Here is a 26,473-nt window from a genome sequence, read left to right as displayed (position 1 = left end):
CTTGATAACACTTGCTCCATCCGGGCACTTTGTTTGTTTTGGGAGCTCCAGATAAACAAGGAAGCCAGTCCTGCCTTTGTGGGGCTTACAGTTCATGAGAGGGACAGAAAAACAGAATCTCACAAATAAATATGAAATTCTAAATTGTGGACAGTGCTATGTGGCAAAAGTAAAAAGTAACTGTGACAGATATTTACAAGGGCACTTGGTTTAAATATGTTAGAAAAGGCTTCTTTGAGGAAGTAACATATAAGCAGGTATCTAAGAGTTAAGTAGGAGTCAGTTTGGCAAAAAGTGGGGTTTCCAGCAAAATGAAGTACGTATATATATGCAAAGGCCTTAAGCTTCAGGTCCTTTTCAGTCACTGACAGAGGCAGGCAAACTAGACTGAGGGGGTAGGAAATGAGGTCAGAGAGAAACTAAGACCACATCTCGCTCCAAGAGATGGGATCCAGAGAACCAGAGAGAGAAAGCACCTTCCAAAGGAAGAAAAGATTTCTTCTCCTAAAGAGAAAGAAAAGATAGCAGCAGACACAAACAGGAATACGGATAGGTTTGCAGCAGGCTGAGGCTCACATTTATTTCACTATGAAAGAAGAGGTGACTGCAAGTGACTGAGCAGGAGCCTCAGAGAAGGAGGCTTGAAGGTATAAAATCTTAGTTGCTAAGGTAGAAGAGGAAGCTGATTGCTGAGATTTCTGACTTGGGAGCACCCAATTGAAATAGATGATGACAGCCTGACCAGGTGGTGGCGCAGTGGATAGAGTGTCGAACTGGGATGCCAAGGACCCAGGTTCGAGGCTCCGAGGCTTGAGCGTGGGCTCATCTGGTTTGAGCAAAGCTCACCAGCTTGGACCCAAGGTCGCTGGCTCGAGCAAGGGGTTACTCGGTCTGCTGAAGGCCTACGGTCAAGGCACATATGAGAAAGCAATCAATGAACAACTAAGATGTCACAACGAAAAACTGATGATTAATGCTGCTCATCTCTCTCCATTCCTGTCTGTCTGTCCCTATCTATCCCTCTCTCTGACTCTTTCCCTGTCTCTGTAAAAAAGAAAAGAAAAGAAATAGATAATGGCAAATATAGAGTGACAGCAGTCTGAGCTCTGGGGGGATTTCCTTCTGTGGTCCTTAGCTGCTCAGCAGCAATTGGGGCCTACCCAGGGAGGCAGGGTGGTCAGGACAGACTGCGAAGAGGAGCTGAAGGCACTTACAAAAGAGGGATTTAGTGGTGAGCCTGGAACCTAAGGCAGACAAGGAGAGATGAAAAGACAAGAAGGGCCAGTAGTTCTTCAATGAGTTCACAGAACAGCTGCAGTGAGCCAACTTGAGCAAACAAACCATAAGGACAGGAGATCATATCAGAGAGTGGGATGTTTGATTCAGTTATTTCATAGGTGCTACAGTTTCTGGTGATAAGGCTCTGGGCATGACTCTGGGAGTGGCTTGCTAAGGTGGAATGGAGAAGAGTGTTAGAGATAAAAGGGTGAAGGAACTGAGAGATCAGCGTGCTGGATGAAGCAGCTATATGAATGATATACCACTTAGGAAAACTGCTCTGCTCGGCCCACCTCCTCTCCACCTTCATGTCATCTCTTTCACCTCCACCCCTTCCTCATCAATACCTCTTCTCCTCATCTCTAACTTCCTATCTCCATGCTCTTTCTCACCTTTATCCCCATACTCTCTTACTCCCGTTCTCCTAACTCCACCCTCTCGTCATAGCCTTCATCCTCTCCTTACCCACGATCCTTCCTCATCTTCACCTTTTCTCCTCAGCCTCACCTTTCTCCTGTTTCTTTCATCACATCTTTATTTCTCCTCCAGGCTATGCACTGAGATGCACTATTGCATAATGGGTTAAAAACTAACTATGGGGGTTCAAATCCCATATTTTACCAACTACACATGTTGACTGATTTTGCTGTGCCTCCGTTGTAAATTTGGGACAATAATAATACCTATCTTGTAACATTGCTGAAAGGATTACATGGAACAATCTTTGGGCACAAAGAGAGTGCGCAATAAAATGATTATTATCGGCCCTGGCCGGTTGGCTCAGCGGTAGAGCGTCGGCCTAGCGTGCGGAAGACCTGGGTTCGATTCCCGGCCAGGGCACACAGGAGAAGCGCCCATTTGCTTCTCCACCCCTCCGCCGCGCCTTCCTCTCTCTCTCTTCCCCTCCCGCAGCCAAGGCTCCATTGGAGCAAAGATGGCCCGGGTGCTGGGGATGGCTCTGTGGCCTCTGCCTCAGGCGCTAGAGTGGCTCTGGTCGCAACATGGCGACGCCCAGGATGGGCAGAGCATCGCCCCCTGGTGGGCAGAGCGTGGCCCCATGGTGGGCGTGCCGGGTGGATCTCGGTCGGGCGCATGCGGGAGTCTGTCTGACTGTCTCTCCCTGTTTCCAGCTTCAGAAAAATGCAAAAAAAAAAAAAAATGATTATTATCCTCACCCTCTCCTTACCTCCTTGCTCTAACCTCACTTTCACCTCTCACCTCCACTACCCCTCTGCACCTACTTCATATCTCTTCAAACAGGCAGAGATGAACTTGAATCAGCCGTCCACATTTTAGCAAGGAAGCAAGCACACACACGAAAATAAATGTCAGGAGAGTACAATCAAAGATGTGAAAGAAATGTGATTGAGGAACAGAGGATATGCAAACTAACGCAGCCTGAGGACTAAAGTCTCAACAAGCAGATAAGCTCTCAGCTGGATCTTGAAAGATGGGGAAGAATTTGCCAAGTAAATGCATGAGAGAGGTATTCTAGCAGAAAAAGCATGAGGTGTTTCTTGGGCTTCCTCTGTGGGAAGGTATGAAGTTCTGCAAGTGTGTGTGAAATTAAGGTGAACCCTACTCTGGAGAGGCACGCCCTCCTCAGTATGGCCTCAAGGGGGCAGCAAAACATTAGGAGCAGCTGCAGGCGGGAGCCAGAGAACCTGAACAGAGCCACACACACACTTTGGATCCATCACCCAAATCCTGACCCAGACGTTCTGTTCCCTGATTGCCCGTCCCAGTCAGGAGAGAAAAAGGCTTCCAACACTTGGAGAAAAAGACTAATTTTGTCATAGAGGAAGAAGAAGCCCTGGCCGAATAGCTCAATTGGTTAGAGCATCATCCCAAAGCGCAGAGATTGCCAGTTTGATCCCTGGTCAGGGCACATATAGGAGTAGATTGATGTTCCTGTCTCTCTCTACTTCTTTCTCTAAAATCAATATAAAAAACATTAAAAAAGAAAGAAAGAACAAGAATCCTCTAAAGAGTTAATTGTACACATGTTGATGAAAACAGAATTATTTCTCCACTGAGTTAAAATGTCTGTAGAACATGCACGCTTTACTCGACTTCGTTTTTACCATGAGCCAGACATTGTTCTCAGCACTTGACAAATCTCATCCCTCAGAACAACCCTGTCAGGCAAGTACAATCATCCCCATTTTTGCCACTGGAGAAACTGAGGCACTTGGCCAAAGTGACATAGATAGAAAGTGGCAGCATTGGTTTGGCTCAAGTTGTAATGGATAGTGCTAGCCACTGGTCTGGAGTGTAAAAGTATAAAATTCAGCTTCCTTAGTCTCGTTTGTCACTAATTAGCTATGTTGCCTTACGTCACTGGTCACTGCACCCCTGACCTGCTTCAAAAGTTAAATAATAGTGTTCGGTTTGTTCACAAGCTAAAGACTAAGCCGTCTGGGCTATGTTGAGTGCTGTGGATATAAAGCCATCCAGGAAGCAGGCCCACCTTGAACAAGTGCAGGAAGTGGAGGGAGAGCCACTAAGCCAACAATTATAAAAGAAGATGACAAGTGTTCTGTTAGGAGCAGGAAGGAGAGATCCCCTCCCCCTCTGGCAGGTGTGGAATTTGGGCTGGAGGTGTTAAGAAACGCTTCCAAGAGTAATTACAGGGGAGGTAGGAATGAGCCAGGCAGGCAGGGAAGGAGGAGTATCCAGGCAGAGTCAACAGGATATGAAGGCACAGCATGAGCAAAGAAAACACAGGGAGTTCCAAGAGTTCAGTAAGGACATCTTTGAACATCTTCCATTACTGCCCATCCTAAGAGTTTACTTTCCCTCCTGGCATGCCTATAAGTGGCTTCTGTGAAGCTTCACAGAGCTAACACAATAGCCTTTCATTTGGAGGTGTCAGTCAACCAACATGTATTTGTTGAATACCTACTAAGTTCCCTACACAGATGGAGGAGATGCATAAACGTCTGGCAATTTAGAGTCTCCCAGCTCTGACATAGGACTAGTGAAGTGCAGGAGTCCTGTTTGCCCATCTCCATGAGTCAGGCACCTAAGAAGCAAAGATGTCCCACTACACACACACACACACACACACACACACACACACACACACACACTCAGAATGGCAGGGGAGTTAGGATGAGAGAAGGAAGCAGGTTAGGTGAGTTCCTTCGTAGATTGGGCAGGCTCCTCTTTGGAAAGGTCAGTGTAGCCCTTAGGAATACTATTGCCCCTCCCCCAGTTCCCCACCTCTGCCCACCCCCCTTCCCCAGGAGGAGGCAGTTTTGGCCCTGTGGTTCATATCCGATCTCCTGGCAGGAACTGTAGATTTAGTCAACAACACTCAAATCTTGAGAAAATAAGCAGAAGTGGTAGAGAGGCTATGTAAAGAGCTGGTGAAGAAAGAAAAGCCAGAAGTAAGTGAGGCAGGGAAGAAAGGAACACAGCATCCAGGGCAGGCTATGGAAGACGCTTGAAGATGTTGCAGCTGCTGCTACTCCTGGGGGCTGCCACAAGCAGATGTCTACATGATGAGACACAGAAGTCTGTGAGCCTTCTCAGGCCCCTTTTCTCCCAACTTCCCTCAAACTTCCGCTCTTCCTCCCTCACGCTCTCTGGCTCTCGTGATCCTCAACCCCTCCGAATCCAAAGCTGCTATATAAGAGACCCTGTGTCAGACGGAGCTTGGGCTCCTGAGGGAGATGGGATGTGTAGGGAATCCCGAGCCCTGGCCGCAGTGAGAGAGGCCGCTCAGCGACTCCGGGGTGTCCTAGCAGGTGAGTGGGCAAACAGGAGTCAGGGAGGGCTGAGGACCAGATTGATCTGAGGAAAAGACCATCAGAGAAGGAGAACTGGAACTCTTAAGACACTGAGGTGGGATGAACCTCTTGTCTTGTTAAGTGCCTCCAGTGCAAGGAGCCCTGCTTCTGAGCAGAGACCCTGCACAGTACTGCCACGCTGTCTGGGGAGAGCCAGATACTCCAAACTACCACAGGTGAGTCCATGTCATTGTGAGTATACACAATACCTCTTCAGGGGTACTCAGAAATGTTTCCAGCTCATCTACCTTCATTCTTGGCAGGTGCAGCCTCTTGAACCCAGGGTACAAAGGAGAGAGTTGCCTAGGGGCAAAGGTGAGAGTACCTTTTCAGATTTGGAGATAAGAAAATCTCTAGCCTACCTAGATCTCTCCAAGACCACCAGCACTGGAATTACATAATGTGCTTCTTAACACAGATTCCTGAGCCCCTCCCCCTGGCAATTTATTAAGTCAGAGCTTTGGGGTGAGGTGGGGGACGGCAGAACTCCCTATTCTAACCAGCTGCCTAGATGATAGAGACTCTGCCATTCACTCCTAGTACTGTTTCCTATTGTCCTATCTTCCAGCCTCTCTGCTAATCTAGATGCCACATTTCACTCCCTGCCAGATCCCTGACGCCCATCTCCGTGGCTATGCCTTGTGGCCAGAGCAGGGTCCCCCACAACTAGTCCAGCCAGATGGGCCTGGGGTTCAAAACACTGATTTTCTCCTATATGTGCGGGTCGCCCATACGTCCAAGTGCCACCGAGAGGTGAGGTTCAAATCAAATCCTCTTTCCCTACTCTGTCTCTCTTAATTTTAAATATTATGAGGGGTAAGGAGAATAAAAGCAGTTTTTATTAAATTGTGCTTATTTGGGATAACTTGCATCATGCCGATGAAGTTTGGGTGGAGATTAAAAACCCTCTCTAAGCCATCCCTTGGTACTACTGGACCTCCATTTTCTGGAAGATTTATTGTCACCCCATTTCTCTCCTTTCCACCCCTATGTTGTCCTGACCCGGTCCACAGCCCTCTCTCATTGCCTATGCTGCCTGCTGCCAACTGGACTCAGAAGACAGACCCCTTGCTGGTACCATTGTCTACTGTGCCCAACATCTCACCAGCCCCCGCATCACACATAGTGACATCGTCACGGTGACTGCTGCGTAATGACAGGTTGAGGGAGGTGGGACAGGTCACTCAGCTTCCCATAAAGTGGAAGAACCTACTAAGGATGGAATAGAAGGTGTCTCAAGTTCTAAGAAGTGACGGGCAGAAGGGCTATAAAGTGGCTGGTAAATCCTGCTGCAAATTGAGTCTTCCTTACTTTGCTGTCATTTGTCCTTAGGCCACACTACATGAATTGCTCCATGCACTGGGTTTCTCTGGACAGCTTTTCAAGAAGTGGTGGGATTGCCCATCAGGACCGAATGGTAAATGACAGGGATGAGGAAGAGGTCTTCCCACAATGTCAACGGCAGGAATCACTACTATCTCATGAACTTACTCCTTCCAGTTCGACCTCGCCCTTCCTAAGTTTTACTCTTCTCACCTTTCTGTACTCAGTTAGAGAGAACTGTTCTACAAGACAACAAGTGACAAGGCGAGATGAGTGGGGACAGCTGCTTCTAACCACCCCAACTGTTAGCCACAGCCTGGCCAAACACTTGGGAGTGCTAGGGGTTCCACTAGGCGTCCCCTTGGAAGAAGAGGTGAGAATAAGAACACCTTGGGGTGATGGAAGGAAGAGGGAGTAGTAGCCAGGTGGAAACTAGCTTCCTTTTACAGCAGGGCCCTTTGTCTTCACACTGGGAGGCCCGACTACTCCAAGGCTCTATAATGACTGCTACCTTTGATGGTGCCCAGCGTACTCGACTAGACCCAATCACTCTTGCTGCCTTCAAAGACTCAGGCTGGTACCAAGTCAACCACAGTGCTGCAGAGAAGCTGTTGTGGGGCCAGGGTGAGAAATAAGGAAGATTATAGAGGGGCACACATGACTGAAGTCAGCTCAGGGCAAGTGCGAGAGGCTGGACAGGGTTATCTGCTAAGATGTAATGGAAGCTATAAGCATAGCTAGCACCAAGGGGATTGGGGATTCATTTGTTCTGAGGGTTCTTTCTCTTTCTATCACTCAAGCAGGATCTGGCCTGGAATTTGGACTGGTGACCACATGTGGGACTGGCTCCTCAGACTTCTTCTGTACTGGCAGGTTGTGTGTGCTGAGTGGTTGTGGGCTGTGTGGCTGTCAGTGATCCTAGTGTCACTCTACCATCCCTTCCATACAGTGGACTGGGCTGCCACTATCTGCACCTGGACAAGGGAAGCTGCTCCTCAGACCCTGTGCTGGAAGGCTGCCGTATGTACAAGCCCTTGGCCAACAGGGTGAGTAGACTAGAAAACAGAGAATGAAACTGAGTGGGCCTGGAGAGAGTCAACTTCTAAAGCTTCAAGACAAATACTTGCTGCCCTGCTCTTCAGAGTGAATGCTGGAAGAAGGAAAATGGATTCCCGCCTGGGGCAGAGAATCCCCATGGGGAGATCTACCATTCCCAGAGCCGTTGCTTCCTTGCCAACCTCACATTACAACTGCTCTCTGGGGACAAGGCCAGGCATCCCTCTCAGATCTCATATCAGGAGGAAGCGGAACTCACTGGCCACTGCTACTTACATCAATGCACAGAGAGGGAAGCCTACATGGTACAGGTGGAGGGATCCCCCTGGGTCTCATGCCCTCCAGGAAAAGCGATTCAGGTGAGTGTCACAGGTGAAAAAGCTGTAGCACCACCTTTGCAAAAAAAAGTTTGGAAACGCTTGTACAGTGGTACTTTCCAACCTGTTTTATGTTTTCTACTAAGTACCCACTAAGCCTATGACTCTGATCTGGACTGTACATTTTCCTTAGGAGGATTTGAGCAATTTAACTGAGGCTCTAACTATACTATTACTTGTTTTCTTTGCAGATACCTGGGTATTATGGTCTTCTATTCTGTCCTCGGGGTAGGCTATGTCAGACTAATGAAGGTACAGATGCTGTTACTTCCCCACCTATGAGTTGTTCAACCCAAGACCTATTATTGAAGCTGTCTTTAGGATTAGCTGGGCCCCCGGGCCATTCCCTGGGGAAGCAAGAACGAGAAGAATTGACTGAAGCAATCCTACAGGCCCTGGTGAGCAGAGGAGGCACTGACAGGTACAGTTCAGACTGAGGATTTTTATGACGAGCCAGGGAGAATGCTTAACTCCTTTACTTCACAACCCCCAGAAAGTCCTCTGGAGACTTTCTGTTGATCTCACTCCTAAAACTGCACAATTTCAGAATATACTCTTCCAGGGATTGTACCTGCACTAAGAGATCCAAATGTCTGCTTAGGTGCTACTTCCACAGCCCCTCAATTACCACCAGTCTGGTGTTCACTGTGCATATGTGGAAGTCCCCTGGTTGCCAAGGGCCTTCGGTTGGTATGCTGCACAGGGCCCTCACCCTGACGCTCCAGAAGCCTCTAGAAGTATATTATGGAGGAGCCAACTTTACCACAGAATACAGCAAGTAAGATAACATCCCAAGTAGATATTTTTCCCAAATTCCTAGAGTCCAGATGATTGGAATTGCACTTACTAAGCATCCACTCATGTCTACTGTCCCAAATAGGGTTATTTCAGAAAACAAGTATCCCTAATATAGTTACCTCAGGCCTGTCATTATGGGACATCTCTCCCCTCAAGATAGTGGAATTCCCCCATCTCTCAGGCTTAGGAATCCTAGCCTCCTTCCTTTCTTAAGCACTACCTAAACACCAACCAGTCTAACCCTCCCCTTAAGCCACTTCCCCCATTGCCAAGTTAAGTCTCTTTCTAACAAGCTAAGCTGCTGAGACTTGGATCTTGGTCTTATTCCTTTCAGGTCCTACAGTCGCTCTTGATTTCTCATTTAGCTTACTGTTTGGATTAAGTAGCATTTTATGAGCTCTATTATAACAAAAGTAAAGCCCTTTACCTCCTAAGCCTAGGTTATTACTCCAAGCCAAATATTACTTCTATGTTCCTAGGTTGCTGGTTACCTCGGGCCATAACCCCTCCATGACCCATCTAGGGCTGTCCATAGGGCTCTGCCTAATGCTGCTTATCCTGGTGGCCGCACTGAGAACTGTGGCCTACCGGAAACGAGCTACTCTTCAGGTGGGACCATCTGCCCCTTACCATTCACCAGAGCTCCAAAGCACAAGGGGCCCTGTTGGAGGAATAAGGGAGGTGTGATGTTATCCAGAGCATGATGGGGGCAGGACAGAGATTATTTCTTGGAAGACAATTAGAAAGGAGGTCGATCTACTGTGTATATTTAAGTTCTACTTCTTTTCATACTGGATTTACAAAGAAAAAAAAGTTAGAAACTTATAGTTCTGACAATTCGTTCTTTATTTTGATATAAAAAAATAAACCCTTCAATCTCTGAAGAGTGTCACTTGTTTTCACACTGTTGTAGAGCAAACTTAGAGAATAAGACACCTGCTAGCAGCTCCAAGGCTATCACGTTTTTGAAAAATGTCATTGTTATTTGGATCAAACACTTATCAGTGTGGAAAAAGTAGTAATTACCTCCCTCTTCTGATTTTTCCATAATTTTACTAAATCATCAAAGGAAAGCTAATTGGAATTGCACTTACTAAGCATCCACTCATGTCTACTGTCCCAAATAGGGTTATTTCAGAAAACAAGTATCCCTAATATAGTTACCTCAGGCCTGTCATTATGGGACATCTCTCCCCTCAAGATAGTGGTTAGGATGTCACATAATTATGCCAGAATCTGCTAAGGGTGGTGAAACCAACCACCTGAATCCAGCTAAATATAAAAACATGACCTTTTATTGACCTTCTCTCCTGTTTCTAGAGTAGAAGAGCTCTACTTTACATTCCCATGGGCCAGCACTTGGCTTGAGTTATAATGTTTAGGTGCCTTTTGGTTATAGTTGCAAAAGAAGCCATTAAATTGAGTTTGACATCTCGTAGAAAGAAGTACACTAGAGGCAGATTGCCATCTGGATTTGCTTAGGTAGAAAACATTTACACTGGGAGTCCAGTGGATGTACTGTTAACCAGGCCTATACTGGTTACCAAGTTCAGTAAGTGGATCAGGATACCATCCCCAGACTGTTAAGTGACACGTTTGAAGTTTTCACTGTAAAGTGTGGCTTCAGCTCCATCAACCATGGTTATCTTCTCTAATTTTAATGCCTGTCAGTCTTTACCAGCTGTAGCAGCCACTGCTTGGTAAAACTTTGCCACAAAGTCTGGCTCACTGACTTCCAGCTGCCTGACAAATTCATTGCGGTCTTCCTCAGCCCAACCTCGAAACCACTGATCCCAAAGACGTAGCTGGCACTCAAAGATACAAGGTGGTCGGTTTGCTCCAGACACACTAAGCTGCTCCAGACTTTCCAGTAATGGCTGTAATTTTCCTGGCACTGCTTTAACAACCAGGTCTTGTAGGAAACGCTCACGCTGTGGGCCAGACCAACTGGCAAACCAGTGAAGAATACACTTCATTTCCTGGGAAGTAATGTAAGACATTGGGGGAGGCGAAGAGTAGGTAGAATTGTCTGGCACCGAGGGTAAGGGAGAAGGGAAGGGTAGCTGCACTGAAGATGAAGATGATTCCAGTGGCATCCTGAAACATAAAAAAGCACTGTTATATACTCCCTAGATAGAGCAAACAACATACAACTTCCCATCAAGGAATCTTATCACATTCAATCACCATCTACAAAGAAAATTACTTTTTACCACTTCAGGGTACAGGAAACAGAGTCCTTTACTTGGATTTTTATCCAACCACTACAGAAAAGTCATCCAAGAAGACCTTCATTTTATATTTGCCAACTTTCCTCCCTTTTTCAAACTTATTACCTTCCCCAACATCCACTATTCCTATAAAGAATCTAAAAATACCTCCCCTCCTCTCAGTAAGAAAATAAATAAGTAAATAAATATAAATAAAAACCTAAAAATATCCAACTTTTTTTTTTTTATTAAGTGAGGGGTGGGGAGGCAGAGAGACAGGCTCCCACATGTGCCCTGATCAGGATCTACCTGGCAAGCCTGCCATCAGGCATTGCTCTGTCCATCTGGGGCTGCTGCTCTGTTGCTGGTTAACCGAGCTATCTCAGAGCCTGAGGCGAGGCCTGGAGCTATCCTCAGTGCCTGGGGCCAACTTGCTCAAACCATACGAGCCAGGGATACAGGAGAAGAGGGGGGAGGGGAGGAGAGAGAGAGGGGAGGGGGGAGGAGAGAGGGGAAAGAGGGAGAGGGGGGAGAGGGAGAGAGGGGGAGGAAGAGGAGAGACAGGAGTGAGAGTGGAGGGGAAAAGGGGGAGAGAGAGAAGAGGGAGGGGTGGAGAAGTACATCATCACTTCTGTGTACCCTCACCATGAGTTGAATCTGGGACTTCCACACGCTGGGCTGATGCTCTACCTGAGTCAACTGACCAGGAGCTATTTGACCAAATTCTATTTCATGCATAAGCATGACAGTCTCCCCTGTTTATCAGACTTTGGCAACTAAAAAAAACATACAAACAAAAAAACCCAAAGCAGTCATGGCCAGGTAGCTCAGTTGGTCAGAGCATCATCAATGATAAGCCAAGGTTGCAGGTTCAGTCCCCAGTTGGGGCACATAGAAGAACCAACCAATGAATGCATAAATAAGTGGAACAACAAATTAATGTTTTTCTCTCTCAATCCCTTTCTCTCTCTCTAAAACTCAGTAAATAAAAAAAATTAAAAAGCAAGTAGCCTTGTACAGAACAGTGAAAATGCCAAGGATGAGGACAGTTTAGTTTTTTTTTTCCTCAAAAGACCTCTTTCCCTTTGGCCTTATCAACTTTCAGTACAGACCCTTAAAATATAAAATTTCTCAAAATCACTTATTCACTTCATCATACATATCTAGCCACTGACATCAACTGTTATCTGTAAAGTCTCCTTGAATGATTTCATCCTCCTGTTACCGATACACCACAGGACAGTTTTTGAGCAAAAAAAAAAAAATCTTTGTGCTGCCTAACCAGGTGATGGCGCAGTGGATAGAGCGTAGGACTGGGATGCAGAGATCCTGGTTCAAAACCTGAGGTCGAGGCCCTGGCCGGTTGGCTCAGTGGTAGAGCGTCGGCCTGGCGTGCGGAAGTCCCAGGTTCGATTCCGGCCGGGGCACACAGGAGAAGCGCCCATCTGCTTCTCCACTCCTACCCCTCTCCTTCCTTTCTGTCTCTCTCTTCCCCTCCTGCAGCCGAGGCTCCATTGGAGCAAAGATGGCCCGGGCGCTGGGGATGGCTCCTTGGCCTCTGCCCCAGGCGCTAGAGTGGCTCTGGTCACAGCAGAGCGATGCCCCGGAGGGGCAGAGCATCGCCCCCTGGTGGGCAGAGCGTCGCCCCCTGGTGGGCGTGCCGGGTGGATCCCGGTCGGGCGCATGGGAGAGTCTGTCTGACTGTCTCTTCCCGTTTCCAGCTTCAGAAAAATACAAAAAAAAACCCCTGAGGTCGCCGGCTTGAGAATGGACTCATCTGGTTTGGGTACAGCTCACTAGCTTGAACCCAAGGTCACCGGCTTGAGCCCAAGGTAACTGGCTTGAGCAGAGAGTCACTTGCTCTGCTGTACCCCCACCCCCACCCCCTGGTCAAGGCAATCAATGAACTACTAAGATGCCTCAACGGAGAGTTGATGCTTCTCATCTCTCTCTCTTCCTGTTTGTCTGTCCCTATCTGTCCCCCCCTCTGTCTCTGTCACACACACAAAAAATCTTTGTGCTTTTCTTAGATCAACTGAAAGTTGCAAGGCCACATATTCTTGTTATATATTTCTTCTTTGCTCTTGGTTTTGGCTATTGTAACCTTTTGTGGTAGTCTTTTTTGTTTTATTTGACTCTCTCCACCTTTCCTTCTCTTCCTCTTCCCTACTGTTCTTTAACCCTCAATAAGTCCAGCTTCTCCAACACATTTCTTGCTCATTTTCTCCTGCCTATTTCTATGTTCCAGGTTGAGTAAAGGGGATAAAAACAAAACAAAACAATAATTAATGCTGGTCCATCACATCTTCCCTAAGTTTACGAAGGTACCCATTTTTTTTTTTTTATCAAGTACATGCAGCAGGTCAGGGAGGGCCTAGACGCTAATCATTCCAGAGTCATCAACAGTGGACGGAAAAAGGAAATCATATATAATGAAAAAGTCTCCTTTGCAATGTGCATATAGCTTCTAAAATATGCCACGAACTTGATAACATATATTACTTCCTTATATTTCCTGTAAAGCACCAGGAAAAAGAGCAGAATAAGTGGTGGGTGCCTGGCACAAAATAAGATAACACAATAAAAAGACAAGAGAATAGCCACGTGTTTATACAAGACTAAAAGAAGTCTAGTTGGTTTGGTGGTTTAGGAATCTAACAAGTGTGTTACAGTGCCATAGATGTATGACAATTCATGCCTTTGAAAAATTTTCCTTAATGTTTAATATAATACCTACTGATGCCCTGCCACTGATTTGCATCACTAATGCAACTGAAGGTTAGCAGAACAGTTTGACAATTTGACTCTCTAACAATGAAAACTTTAAACTACTACTATCTATGAGCTATTTTACTGTTTGTGTTTCTTCTACTACACACTGGACTATTTGTAGTGAGAAAGAAAGGAACCTCTAAAAAATTAACAGTACCAAAACAGTCCTGAGAGGTTGTTTTTTTCAGCGGTCCTATAAGAAGCAATTCCTCCTAAAAGAACTTTATTCTCTTACTTGGAAAAAAGGAAGACGTGGCTTCCACCGCAAACTTAAGTTCAATGATCATGAAGTAGTTCAGTCGGGGTCTGAAGATACGGTGCTGCCACTTGCCCAATTTGGAAGCCACCAAGCCTGACACTTCCAGGTCCCTTCCAGTCCCAAAGAACAACGTAGCCTTAGATGGGAGTGGCCGTGATTAGGAGAGATAGGCGGCAAATATTTCTGTAGAAGAGCGGAGACTTGCCCTACGAAGGTGACCTGCAAATACTGAGTCCGACCCAGCCCGTGAGAGACTTCCACCCCGCTTACCTCTCCCTTCTTTTCAGAGGGCAGCGGGACACCATCACAAGACCGCTTAGGCTCCAACTACCGTCGCTGCTTCCATGTTTCCTGAAAATCCCAAGCGAGGCCAGCCAGGCAGCCCACGCACTTCCGGCCCCAGACCAGCCCCAAACACCCAAGCACCTCAGCGCCTCAGTTTTAAGTCCGGAGAGAGCCGAATAATTCCGATTATGGTTATGCTAGAGTCGAGGGCTTCCGAACAGATTCGAACGAAAGTCTCGGTAAAGCGAAGATAACCGAGCGCCGATAGCAGGGAGAGGGAGGGGGAGCGTCCAGGAGATGGAAAGAACCGATTGGTGCCGATGTGGTGACGGAAACTCCCGAACAGTTCCGGAGGAACCCGGAGAATTCTGAGTGGTAATCGAGGGGTTGACTATAGCAGTGGGAGGGGCCAGATAGGTACGTTCGAAGGGCGTTGGCGGAAACTACCGAAGATGCCCGAAGCCGTCGGGACGGACCCGAGTACCTCACGCAAGATGGCGGAGCTGGAGGAGGTGACTCTGGACGGGAAGCCTCTTCAGGCGCTGCGGGTGACCGACCTGAAGGCCGCACTGGAGCAGCGAGGCCTAGCCAAGAGCGGGCAGAAGAGTGCTCTGGTCAAGCGGCTCAAAGGGGTGAGAAGACGGCTTTGCCGGGGTGTCGGAGGGGAGCGGACCCGGTAGAGACGAGTCTCTGCCGCGGCGCAGGCGCAGTGTCCGGGCTCGGCGCGAGCTCGCTCAGGCCGCCAGCGCGAACCTCCGGAGCCGCGCGCACGGTGGTTGGCGAGGCTCGCGCTGGAATAGAGATAGCGCCGGTTCCCGCCTTAACGGCAACGGCGCGAGCCCAAAATGGGAGGGTTCGCGCTACTCTCCTGGAGTGTCTTAAGCTCCTTCCTTCTTCCCCCACCCCCTCCTTGTTTGTGTCTGTGGTTTCGGCGCATGCGCTGCAGAAGGAGTTAAATCCCACTACAACCACCGGCGTTGCTGGCCTGAGGGGGGCGAGTTAGGCTGGGTCAGAGTTAGGGGTATAGTTAGGCGGAGGGATTGATGGGGGTGGTATCGCTATCCAGAATAGGATTGGAATAGGGTAAAAATGTCTGCTTGATTAGGAGGAGGTGGATGAAGAATCCTTGATTTGAAGAGACGTGGTTAGAGAGGGGTGTATAAATTAGAGGGCATCCAGAAGCAATTTGGGTGGATTAGAGTTTGATGTATATTGGTGAGAGAGGTGAGGCAGGTTTGGTTGGTATATGTTGGGCCCAGGTTTTAAATCGGTTTGAGTAGATTATAGTGGGATAGTCATGAGGTGTATGGCTGGATTGGTATGTATGGGTTTGGTGTTAACACAGGGAAGATGGTAATGTCTTGGTTTTAATTAGATTTAATTCGGATATGTGGTGGATAGTACATTAGGGCTGGGTTGTCTCAAGGGTTAAATTGGTAGACTGTTGCTTATACATAAGCTGACAACTTCGTGTGTGTGTGTGTGTGTGTGTGTATTGCAGGGGTAGTCAACCTTTTTATACCTATCGCCCACTTTTGTATCTGTTAATAGTAAAATTTTCTAACCGCCCACCGATTCCACAGTAATGGTGATTTATAAAGTAGGGAAGTAACTTTACTTTATAAAATTTATAAAGCAGAGTTACAGCAAGTTAAAGCATATAATAATAATTACTTACCAAATACTTTATGTCGGATTTTCGCTGTTTGGCAGAATAAATCTTTATAAAACAACTTACTATAGTTAAATCTATCTTTTTATTTATACTTTGGTTGCTCCGCTACCACCCACCATGAAAGCTGGAACACCACTAGTGGGCGGTAGGGACCAGGTTGACTACCACTGGTGTATTGGATCAGACCACAGTTTACAGAGTCTGTGCTTGTTTTGTTCTGTAGTCTCCTCTTTGAAATTTTTAAAATTTGATAAATCTAGTTGCCATTCGTGGAAATAATGTCAGATTTAGTCCTGGGTAACTGTTTGACCTAGTAATTCAGTCAGTCCAAAACCAGCAGCCTCATATTGGTTCCATGTATTTGAAGCTGATTTGAGTATTTGAAATAATTTTACCTGCAGGGCCAGAGTTAGAAGGGGCACTAGTCAGAAGTGCAGAAGATAATAGGGATTGTAGTATTGGTTTTATCACTGTCACTGATTTTGCCACATAGCCAGGTCACTGTCTCTTGTGTGCCATACATTTGGGAGCAGTAACCATGACTACCTTTAAGAGTCTTTTGAGATGAATGAGAATATTATTAGTGAAGGGCTTTTCGATCTCTAGAAAAGGAGTATAGTTTAAGTGTATATGGTTAGTCATTGTGTTTAATGAAGAGATTGGGGAAGGGGAGTTTTCCCAGGTCTCTAATTTTTTCCCTTCTCTGTACCAGGCTCTAATGCTAGAAAATTTACAGAAACACTCAACACCCCATGCTGCATTTCAGCCAAATTCCCAGGTAAGAAAGAACATTCATTAGACGGGTAGGCTCTTTGGATGCATAGACACATGGAAGGATATGATGTATATTTGATGCTAAATCCCTTACCAACTTTCCTAAATTCCCTGGGTTGGAAATATTCTCATACCAGGACAGTTGAATTCTAATAAAGAATTCAAGGCCCTGACCAGTTGGCTCAGTGGTAGAGTGTGGCCCAACATGGGGATGTCCAGGGTTCAATTCCCTGTCAGGGCACAGAGGAGAAGTGCCCATCTGCTTCTCCACCCCCCCCTCACTTCTCTCTCTCTCTCTCTCTCTCTCTTTCTCTCTCCTCCTCCTCCTCCTCCTCCACCTCCTTCTCCTCCTCCTCCTCCTCCCCTCCTGCAGCCATGGCTAAATTGGAGCGAGTCCTCAGCCCTGGGCACTGAGGATGGCTCCATGGCCTCAGCCTCAGCTGCTAAAAATAGCTCCATTTGCAATGGAACAAGGGCCCCAGATGGGCAGAGCATCGCCCCCTAGTGGGCTTTCCCGGTGGATCCCAGTCAGGGCGCATGCAGGAGTCTGTTTCTGCCTCCCCTCCTCTCGCTAAAATGAAAAAAAAAAAAAAAGAATTCAAGAACAGAGTCAGAAGAGCTATTAATTTCTGATACTTGAAATCGTGCATTAGAAAGTTGTGGTTCCAACTGATTAAGTGTAGTACAGGAATCAGAAGTCATTTATTTTCCATTGATTTGGGAAAAGTAATGGTCTTAAAATATAGTTATAAAGTAGACAATCAATAGGGCAGTGTAGGAAAATACTTGCTGAGGAATTCTTGTGTTGACATAGTTTTTCCAAGAAGTCATCCTTTGCAAATCATCCACCATTAGTGTTAGTATAACCATGCAGTTAGTTATTCCTAAACATCATTTGCTCTATTACTTTGGATAAGAAACTTAACCGTTGGAAGCATTGGTTTCCTCAGTTTCCCTATGTATAATATAAGAAGTTGTACTAGCTCCACTCTGGAGAGTTTTATAACTGAGGTTTTATGGGACTGCTTTTTGGAGCTTCCTGGGGAAGATGATCTTCCCAGGTGAACAGGGGTTCACACCCTCCTCTTAAACTAAATTAGATGTTTTTATTGGCTTTGTATATTGAGTTTCTGCATAAGACCTCATTAGAATAAATCATCCAACAGGGTTTTTTTTTTTTTTTGTATTTTTCTGAAGTAAGAAGGGGAGGCAGAAAGACATACTCCTGCATGCACGCAACTGGGATCCACCCAGCACACCCACCAGGGGGCAGTGCTCTGCCCATTGGCCGTGTCTCCATTGCAACAGAAGCCATTTTAGTGCCTGTGGCAGAGGCCATGGAGCCATCCTCAGCACCCAGGCCAACTTTGCTCTAGTGGAGCTTTGGCTGTGGCAGGCGAAGAGAGAGCCAGAGAAAGGAGAGGGGGAGGGGTGGAGAAGCAGCTGGGCGCTTCTCTTGTGTGCCCTGGCTGGGAATTGAACCCAGGACTTCACATGCCAGACTGATGCTCTTCTACCGAGCCAACCAGCCAGGGCCAAACTAATCTCTACTTTAGGTGAAAGCAAACATTTACCATGTTTAGGAAAGATGACTAATAACATAGAAAGTATTTAGTTTTTTTTTTTCTTTTTTTGGAGTTCTAAGAGGACTGGAAAGCAAGAAGGTTCTTAGGAGAAAGACTGGTGAAAAGAAACCTAAAGGGCAGAAGAGTGATTTGAAAGTCTGTGTTGTAGAAAGGAGGCAGGGGGAGAGGGTTAAGCTCCTGGGTTTTAAATATTGTTACCAAGGATTTCTTATCACCTAGAGTTGAATGGACATCCCTTATTTTAGTCTCATGCTTTCACACTTTGAAGAACTGTACTTGAATTTCGGAGATGCTTGTCAAGATATTTTCTAGATATGTAAAGATTAGTCTTTTGTTGGCAACAAAAGATAAATTAGTATGAGCTAGTATATTTTCTTTTTATTTCTGCATATTATGAAAACTTTTATATTTGTTTTTTAGATAATTTCTCTTGTCTAAAAATTTACATTATAGGGATTTTTATTTCTTTCAAGTTACTTGTATCATCACTCTTTGCATGGGAACTATTTATTTATTTATTTTGTATTTTTCCGAAGTTACAAGCAGGGAGCCAGTCAGACAACTCCGGCATGCGCCCGACCCAGATCCACTTGGCATGCCCACCAGGGGGCGATGCTCTGCCTATTGGGGCCTTGCTCTGTTGTGGCTGGAGCCATTCTAGCACCTGAGGTGGAGGCCGCGGAGCCATCCTCAGCGCCCAGGCCAACTTTGCTCCAATGGAGCCTTGAATGCGGGAGAGAAAGAGAGAGATAGAGAGAAAGAAGAGGAGGAAGGATGGAGAAGCAGATGGGCACTTCTTCTGTGTGCCCCGACCAGGAATAGACCCCGGGACTTCCACACACCAGGCCGGTGCTCTATAGCTGAGCCAACTGGCCAAGACCAGGGAACTGAATATTTAAAATGAAAAATTATGTGCAGTTTCTCTTTTTGCTGTCTTTTGTGACTCATACGGCTGTTTGTTTTGGTCAACACAAAAGTAGCTTTAAAAAGAGCTGTCTAACATTTTAATCTTTCTTTTTTTTATTTATTTATTTATTTTTTTAATTCTTATTTTATTTATTCATTTTAGAGAGGAGAGAGAGAGGGAGAGAGAGACAGAGAGAGAGAGAGATAGGGGGGAGGAGCTGGAAGCATCATCTCCCATATGTGCCTTGACCAGGCAAGCCCAGGGTTTCGAACCGGCGACCTCAGCATTTCCAGGTCGACGCTTTATCCACTGCGCCACCACAGATCAGGCCATTTTAATCTTTCTTGATTCTAGGTATAAGGTGTAGACCTTTGCTCCATGGAATTTTCTTCCTTGCATTTTCTTAGTTTGTTTTCCTAGACTTTTTTTTTCCATGTCTTCTATACAGATTGGTGAGGAAATGAGCCAGAACAGTTTCATAAAACAGTATCTGGAAAAGCAGCAGGAGCTACTGAGGCAGCGTCTAGAACGTGAAGCTCGAGAAGCTGCAGAATTTGAAGGTAAGCCCAGACTTACCAGTTCGTATATGGAGTTCTTCATCCTTATTCCTATAACAAAGTAGATGGGCCAGTTTAACTAGGCAATTTCAGGGATAAGTCAGTCTGAGACTACATATTTGCTTTGGTAGTTTATGTAGCCAAGTGAGTTAGTATTTACCTTTTGTCAGGAAAAAAAGACATTAATTTGACTATCTTACTAGAGGAGAATTTTTGCCAACAGAAAGACATAAGTAAATTAAGCCACCCTTTAGATGAGGTAGAGCTTAATCCTAGGGAGATTTCTGTATGTACAGCACTCTTTTTAGTATATACTCTATCTGTCACTTGACCTGACCTCCTTCACTCCTTGTACATATTCCTACATGGTGAGCCCTTCACTCCCTCCCTGCCCCGACCCAATCTGTACTTTGCAGAAGCTTCAGCTGAGTCGGAGGACGAGATGATCCAGCCTGAGGGAGTGGCTTCCCTGCTGCCTCCTGACTTTCAGAGCAGCCTGGAGAGACCAGAGCTGGAGCTCAGCAGACAATCGCCCAGTACGTATCTCCCTCCCCACTGCGCTGTTTTGTCAATTCTGCGTAGTTGGTGGGGGGAGGTAGTTACGCCTCCTTTCATGCTAAGCATCCATTAAAGTCCCAGGGAAACTCTGTGACTTGATCTTTGATTTGTTTTTCATAGAAATTATGTCCCTTTTGAAGTCTGCTTTCACTTCTATGTTGTGTTAACCTGTCAAAGTGATTTATAAGGTGGTATGATTTTTTTTCTCATTTGTACCTCTAGCTTCTTCTACCTCTGAATTAGCAATAGTCCCAACCTTTTTTTTTTAACTCTTCTCCAGTTATATATATTATGAGTTGCCCATCCAGTCATCCCCCAAAGCACATCTGCTGCAGCTTAATTCATAATTTTTATTGAGTGCCTGTCTATGCCAGTCATGTAGTAGACACCAGAAATATAGTAGAGAATGAGATAAGCCTGCTCTAATGAAATGTATAGCCTAGTGAGGAGATGGACATTAAATTATTACATAACTAATTACAATTGTGCTGCGTGCTGTGCAAGTCAGTACAGTGTATTATGTGAGCTCTAAACCAATGTTTAGGCAAGATTAAATTTTTCATGTTATTAAGCATCCAGTTTTACATAGTACTTCAAGCAAAAGTCTATAAGTGCAGCTTTATTTGTTTGGAATTACCTATCTAAGACAGTATCCTTTTAGGAGAATGTGTACATATGACGTGTACAGTAGTAAGTTGTGCACTCATTGGTTGCTTCTCATATGTGCCCTGACTGGGAATCAAACCTGCCACCTACGTGCAGAGATGACACTCTATCCATTGAGCTACCTAGGCAGGGCCAGGAATCCATATTCTTAAAAGTAGTAGTAAACTAAACCCTGGACAGGTAGTTCAGTTGGTTAGAGCATTATCCTGATACGCCCAAGTTGTGGGTTCAATCCCTGGTCAGGACACATACAACAATCAACGAATGAATGCATAAATAAGCAGAACAGCAAATTCAATGTTTCTCTCTCTCTCAAATCTATCAATAATAATATTAAAAAATTACCATCTTGGCCAGACAGCTTGATTGGTTAGGTTACTAGTGTATAAATGACATATGTACAGTAGTTAAGTTTATATTAAATTAATGTGTAAACAAGTACTTTGAATCATTAATATTAGTGGTCATAAGGAAGGCTATCATCCCATATTTAACATTTAGAATGTTTGGAAGTTGCTGTCTCTTCTGATTAATATAGAATTTCTTCTTGAAAATAGATTTTTAGGAGGTATTTAATGGTTGGAATTGTCTTTTAGAGAATTATTTTCAAATACAAAATATAAAAATAGCAGACCCTCAATTGATCCATTTTGCTCTTAGCACTCTTTTTTCCGATTGTGAAGCCAGGAGGAAGGGAAAACCCCTTGTAAATTAGTTGTCAGTGTTTCCTCTCAAATGAAAATCACTCAAAAATATCTGTTGAATTCCTGCTAAATACATTATCTCCATACTAGAATATATGGAGAGTTAGCACATTTGTAAAATGTATTTAGGGAGAGAAGACAATAGCACATAAAACTAACTCTAGGAGTTGGCATGTTTTTAAGAGACATGGAAGTAGTACAGATACATGTATCATAGGAATTCAAAAGAGTAAAAGCTTTCTGAAGACTAGAGCGATTAGGGAGCCTCATGAAGGTGTAGAATTTGAGCAGCTGAGCCTTAGAGATGGGTAAGATTTGAATTGGCACAGAGGAGACAAGGGTATTTCTAGGAAGAAAAGGTATAGAGATAGGAATGAATGTGCTTTTTTTTGTTTGTTTGTTTCTTTGTTTTTTTACAGAGACAGAGAGAGGGATAGATAGGGACAGACAGACAGGAACAGAGAGAGATGAGAAGCATCAATCATTAGTTTTTCATTGCGACACCTTAGTTGTTCATTGATTGCTTTCTCATATGTGCCTTGACTGTGGGCATTCAGCAGACCAAGTAACCCCTTGCTCGGGCCAGTGACCTTGGGTCCAAGCTAGTGAGCTTTGCTCAAACCAGATGAGCCCACGCTCAAGCTGGTGACCTGGGTGTCTCGAACCTGGGTCCTCTGCATCCTAGTCCGACACTCTATCCCGTGTGCCACCGCCTGGTCAGGCTGAATGTGTTGTTTTTCAAGGAGAGGTAGATCCAAGTGAATCTAGCTAGTGTAAAGTATTCTTTCATATTCAAGAAGAGAGAAACCATTAGAAAGGTGGATCAATGCCTGACCAGTGATGGTGCAGTGGATGGAGTATCGAATTGGGTCACAGGAGTTCCAGGTTCAAAACCTGAAGGTTGCTGGCTTAGGTGCGGGCTCGCCAGCTTGAGTATAGGGTCATTAACATGATCCCAAGGTCACTGGCTTGAGCAGTAGATAACCGGTTCAGCTTGAGTCCCTGCAAGGCACATATGCCAAGATTACAGGTTCAAGACCTGGTCAGGGCATATACAACCCATGAATGCATAAGTGGAACAATAATTTGATGTTTCTCTCTCTATCTGAAATCAATTAAAAAATAAATTATAGGCCTGACCTGTGGTGGCGCAGTGGGATAAAGCGTCGACCTGGAACACTGAGGTTGCCGGTTCAAAACCTTGGGCTTGCCTGGTCAGGGCACATATGGGAGTTGATGCTTCCTGCTCCTCCCCCTTCTCTCTCTCTCTCTCTCTCTCTCTCTCTCTCACTCCTCTCTCTCTAAAAATCAATAAATAAAATATTAAAAAAAAATAATAAATTATAAGATGTTCTAGGGTACCACTACTAATTAGCAAAATATGTTACTAGAAACCTTACTTTAATCAAAATCTTATTTAAGAGAACCCAAAAATATCCAAAGCAAAAAAATAAGAGGGCAGCCTGACCAGGCAGTGGCACAGTGGATAGAGTGTCAGACTGGGACACACAGGACCCAGTTTCGAAACCCCAGGTCACTGGCCTGAACGCAGGCTCATCCAGTTTGAGCACGGGCTCACCAGGTTGAGTGCAGGATTGCTGGCTTGAGCGTGGGATCATAGACATGACCCCATCGTTGCTAGGTTGAGCCCAAAGGTCAATGGCTTGAGCAGGGGCTCACTTGCTTTGCTGTAGTTCTCCCTGGTCAAGGCACATATAAGAAAGCAATCAGTGAACAACTAAGGGGACACAACAAAGGACTGATGCTTCTCATCTTTCTCCCTTCTGTCTGTTTATCTGTCCCTCTCTCTAACTCTGTCTCTGTCTCTGTCAAAAATAAATAAATAAATAAGAGGGCAGTCCAACAGTTTACTGGCCTATGGTAGACTGACATTGTACTCCTGAAAGAATCTAACTTTTGGGTTAACTCTGGTATTACCACTGATCCAATTAAGCATTGCTAGAACTGAAAACTACTAGTCCACTTAAAACCTTGACCAAAATCTGGACCACATCTATAATGAGATTTACATTCTAGCCAAGACCAGAATAGCATATACATCAATTGTTGACTGTACTCAACAGTTACATTCACCTCTTTCTTCCTTTTTCTTTTACCTGTTTTTTTTTTTTGTTTTTTTTTTAAGAGAGAGAGAGAGGGATAGACAGGAACAGACAGACAGGAACAGAGAGAGATGAGAAGCATCAATCATTAGTTTTTTGTTGCGACATCTTAGTTGTTCATTGATTGCTTTCTCATATGTGCCTTCATCGTGGCCTTCAGCAGACCTCGTAATCCCTTGCTCAAGCCAGCGACCCTGGGTCCAAGCTGGTGAGCTTTGCTCAAACCAATGAGCCTATGCTCAAGCTGGCGACCTCGGGGTCTCGAACCTGGATCCTCCGCATCAGAGTCTGACGCTCTTATCTACTCTACCACCACCTGGTCAGGCACTCTTGCCTGTTTTTTATTTTTGTTTTCTTTCATTCATTACAGACATAGGTAAAATCCTGCTGACATAAAGCACCGAAGAGACTGACTCCCTTCACTCTTAAATCTTTGTTTTTGAAACCTTATTTCTATGTCAGGATCCATTCCTCATTTTCATTTCAAATTACATTTAAACTGAGACAGGTTCACCCTGGCCAGATAGCTTGGTTGGAGCATCATCATGAAGTGCTGAGGTTGCCAGTTTGATCCCGTCAGGGCACATACAGGAATAGATGTTCCTGTCTCTTTTCTGCTCTCTCCCTTCCTCTAAGATCAATAAAATAAACATTTAAAAAATAAAAAAATAAATTGAGACACGCTATTTTATTAAAATAGTTCCTTATCAAATCATGTCCCTATCAGGAATTCTTAATGATTTCCACGTTACCTTTAGAATAAAAAAGTTCATACACATTGGCTTGATATTCAAAGCTCTTTGCAATATTATCCCAATCTACTTTTTTTTTAACAGCAAGAGAGACAGACAGGGCCTGACCTGTGGTGGCGCAGAGGAATAAAGCGTCCAACTGGAACACTGAGGTTGCCGGTTCGAAACCCTGGGCTTGCCTGGTCGGAGCACATGTGGGAGTGGATGCTTCCTGACCCTCCCTCTTCCCTTCTCTCTCTCTCTCTCTTCTGAAAATTGAATACTTAAAATAAATAAATTAAAAAAACCTGTTCTTTAAAAAAAAAAAAAGAGAGAGACAGACAGGAAGGAGAGAAATGAGAAGCATCAACTCATAGTTGTGTTACTTTAGTTGTTATTGATTGCTTCTCATACATGCCTTTTGCGAGACTGTGGGAGGTTCAAGCTAAGCCAGCAACCTTCAAGGTTTTTTTTTTTGTTTTTTTTGTGGGATTTTTTTTTGTATTTTTCTGAAGCTGGAAGCGGGGAGAGACAGTCAGACAGACTCCCGCATGCGCCCGACCGGGATCCACCCGGCACGCCCACCAGGGGCGATGCTCTGCCCACCAGGGGGCGATGCTCTGCCCCTCCGGGGCGTCGCTCTGCCGAGACCAGAGCCACGCTAGCGCCTGGGGCAGAGGCCAAGGAGCCATCCCCAGCGCCCGGGCCATCTTTGCTCCAATGGAGCCTTGGCTGCGGGAGGGGAAGAGAGAGACAGAGAGGAAGGAGGGGGGGTGGTGGAGAAGCAAATGGGTGCTTCTCCTATGTGCCCTGGCTGGGAATCGAACCCGGGTGCCCCACACGCCAGGCCGACGCTCTACCGCTGAGCCACCGGCCAGGGCCAACCTTCAAGTTTTGAACCTGGAACTTCTGTGACCCAGGTTGACACTCCATCCACTGTGCCATCACTGGTCAGGCATCAGGTCCACCTTTTTAATAGTTTCTCTATTCTTGAATATAAAAGAATACACTAGCTAGATTCACTTGGTATCTACCTCTCCTTGAAAAAGCACATTCATTCCTATCTCTATACCTTTTCTTCCTAGAAATACCCTTGTCTCCTCTGTGCCAATTCAAATCTTACCCATCTCTAAGGCTCAGCTGCTCAAATTCTACACCTTCATGAGGCTCCCTAATCGCTCTAGTCTTCAGAAAGCTTTTACTCTTTTGAATTCCTATGATACATGTATCTGTACTACTTCCATGTCTCTTAAAAACATGCCAACTCCTAGAGTTAGTTTTATGTGCTATTGTCTTCTCTCCCTAAATACATTTTACAAATGTGCTAACTCTCCATATATTCTAGTATGGAGATAATGTATTTAGCAGGAATTCAACAGATATTTTTGAGTGATTTTCATTTGAGAGGAAACACTGACAACTAATTTACAAGGGGTTTTCCCTTCCTCCTGGCTTCACAATCGGAAAAAAGAGTGCTAAGAGCAAAATGGATCAATTGAGGGTCTGCTATTTTTATATTTTGTATTTGAAAATAATTCTCTAAAAGACAATTCCAACCATTAAATACCTCCTAAAAATCTATTTTCAAGAAGAAATTCTATATTAATCAGAAGAGACAGCAACTTCCAAACATTCTAAATGTTAAATATGGGATGATAGCCTTCCTTATGACCACTAATATTAATGATTCAAAGTACTTGTTTACACATTAATTTAATATAAACTTAACTACTGTACATATGTCATTTATACACTAGTAACCTAACCAATCAAGCTGTCTGGCCAAGATGGTAATTTTTTAATATTATTATTGATAGATTTGAGAGAGAGAGAAACATTGAATTTGCTGTTCTGCTTATTTATGCATTCATTCGTTGATTGTTGTATGTGTCCTGACCAGGGATTGAACCCACAACTTGGGCGTATCAGGATAATGCTCTAACCAACTGAGCTACCTGTCCAGGGTTTAGTTTACTACTACTTTTAAGAATATGGATTCCTGGCCCTGCCTAGGTAGCTCAATGGATAGAGTGTCATCTC

At 45.0% G+C, this 26,473-nt stretch overlaps 3 protein-coding genes across 4 annotated transcripts in view; 2 read left to right on the top strand and 1 right to left on the bottom strand.

Moving 5' to 3' along the window:
- Positions 1-4,732: 4,732 nt before the first annotated feature.
- CIROP (ciliated left-right organizer metallopeptidase) lies at positions 4,733-9,313 on the top strand. Its single transcript, XM_066277928.1, has 14 exons — positions 4,733-5,030; positions 5,164-5,248; positions 5,336-5,387; positions 5,682-5,825; positions 6,086-6,211; positions 6,405-6,489; positions 6,623-6,768; positions 6,845-7,019; positions 7,199-7,268; positions 7,345-7,441; positions 7,538-7,810; positions 8,020-8,249; positions 8,430-8,606; positions 9,106-9,313. Exons 1-14 carry the CDS (start codon positions 4,733-4,735, stop codon positions 9,311-9,313), a joined length of 2,166 nt encoding a protein of 721 aa, XP_066134025.1.
- Positions 9,314-9,448: 135 nt separating this feature from the next.
- On the bottom strand, positions 9,449-14,416 carry C4H14orf119 (chromosome 4 C14orf119 homolog). Its single transcript, XM_066277450.1, has 2 exons — positions 14,138-14,416; positions 9,449-10,723 (listed from the first exon to the last, which is right to left on the bottom strand). The coding sequence occupies exons 1-2, from the start codon at positions 14,170-14,172 to the stop codon at positions 10,294-10,296; spliced, it is 465 nt and encodes a 154-aa protein (XP_066133547.1). The 5' UTR covers positions 14,173-14,416; the 3' UTR covers positions 9,449-10,293.
- Positions 14,417-14,603: 187 nt separating this feature from the next.
- The window catches only part of ACIN1 (apoptotic chromatin condensation inducer 1), a 45,333-nt gene continuing 33,463 nt past the window's right edge, over positions 14,604-26,473 (top strand). For both annotated transcript variants that reach the window (XM_066277448.1, XM_066277446.1), the window contains exons 1-4: positions 14,604-14,784; positions 16,540-16,605; positions 19,543-19,654; positions 20,068-20,187. In XM_066277448.1, coding sequence (XP_066133545.1) covers positions 14,605-14,784; positions 16,540-16,605; positions 19,543-19,654; positions 20,068-20,187 — 478 coding nt within the window. In that variant the 5' untranslated portion in view covers position 14,604. The remainder of the gene's footprint in view (positions 14,785-16,539; positions 16,606-19,542; positions 19,655-20,067; positions 20,188-26,473) is intronic.

Source organism: Saccopteryx bilineata, chromosome 4 (genome assembly GCF_036850765.1).
Source record: "Saccopteryx bilineata isolate mSacBil1 chromosome 4, mSacBil1_pri_phased_curated, whole genome shotgun sequence".
In the NCBI taxonomy this organism is placed as follows: domain Eukaryota; kingdom Metazoa; phylum Chordata; class Mammalia; order Chiroptera; family Emballonuridae; genus Saccopteryx; species Saccopteryx bilineata.
Note: the sequence above shows the minus strand (reverse complement) of the source record. Positions and strands in the feature narration are given on the sequence as shown.

Bases quoted from the DNA above. Each gene is read 5' to 3' on its own strand.
- C4H14orf119 (XM_066277450.1), bottom strand. From the start codon at position 14,172: ATGGTGTCCCGCTGCCCTCTGAAAAGAAGGGAGAG. The intron at 10,724-14,137 runs GTAAGCGGGGTG...TTTATGTTTCAG, and splicing joins CCTCTGAAAAGAAGGGAGAG to GATGCCACTGGAATCATCTT.
- CIROP (XM_066277928.1), top strand. From the start codon at position 4,733: ATGTTGCAGCTGCTGCTACTCCTGGGGGCTGCCACAAGCAGATGTCTA. The intron at 6,490-6,622 runs GTAAATGACAGG...TTCTGTACTCAG, and splicing joins TTGCCCATCAGGACCGAATG to TTAGAGAGAACTGTTCTACA. The intron at 8,250-8,429 runs GTACAGTTCAGA...ATGTCTGCTTAG, and splicing joins AGCAGAGGAGGCACTGACAG to GTGCTACTTCCACAGCCCCT.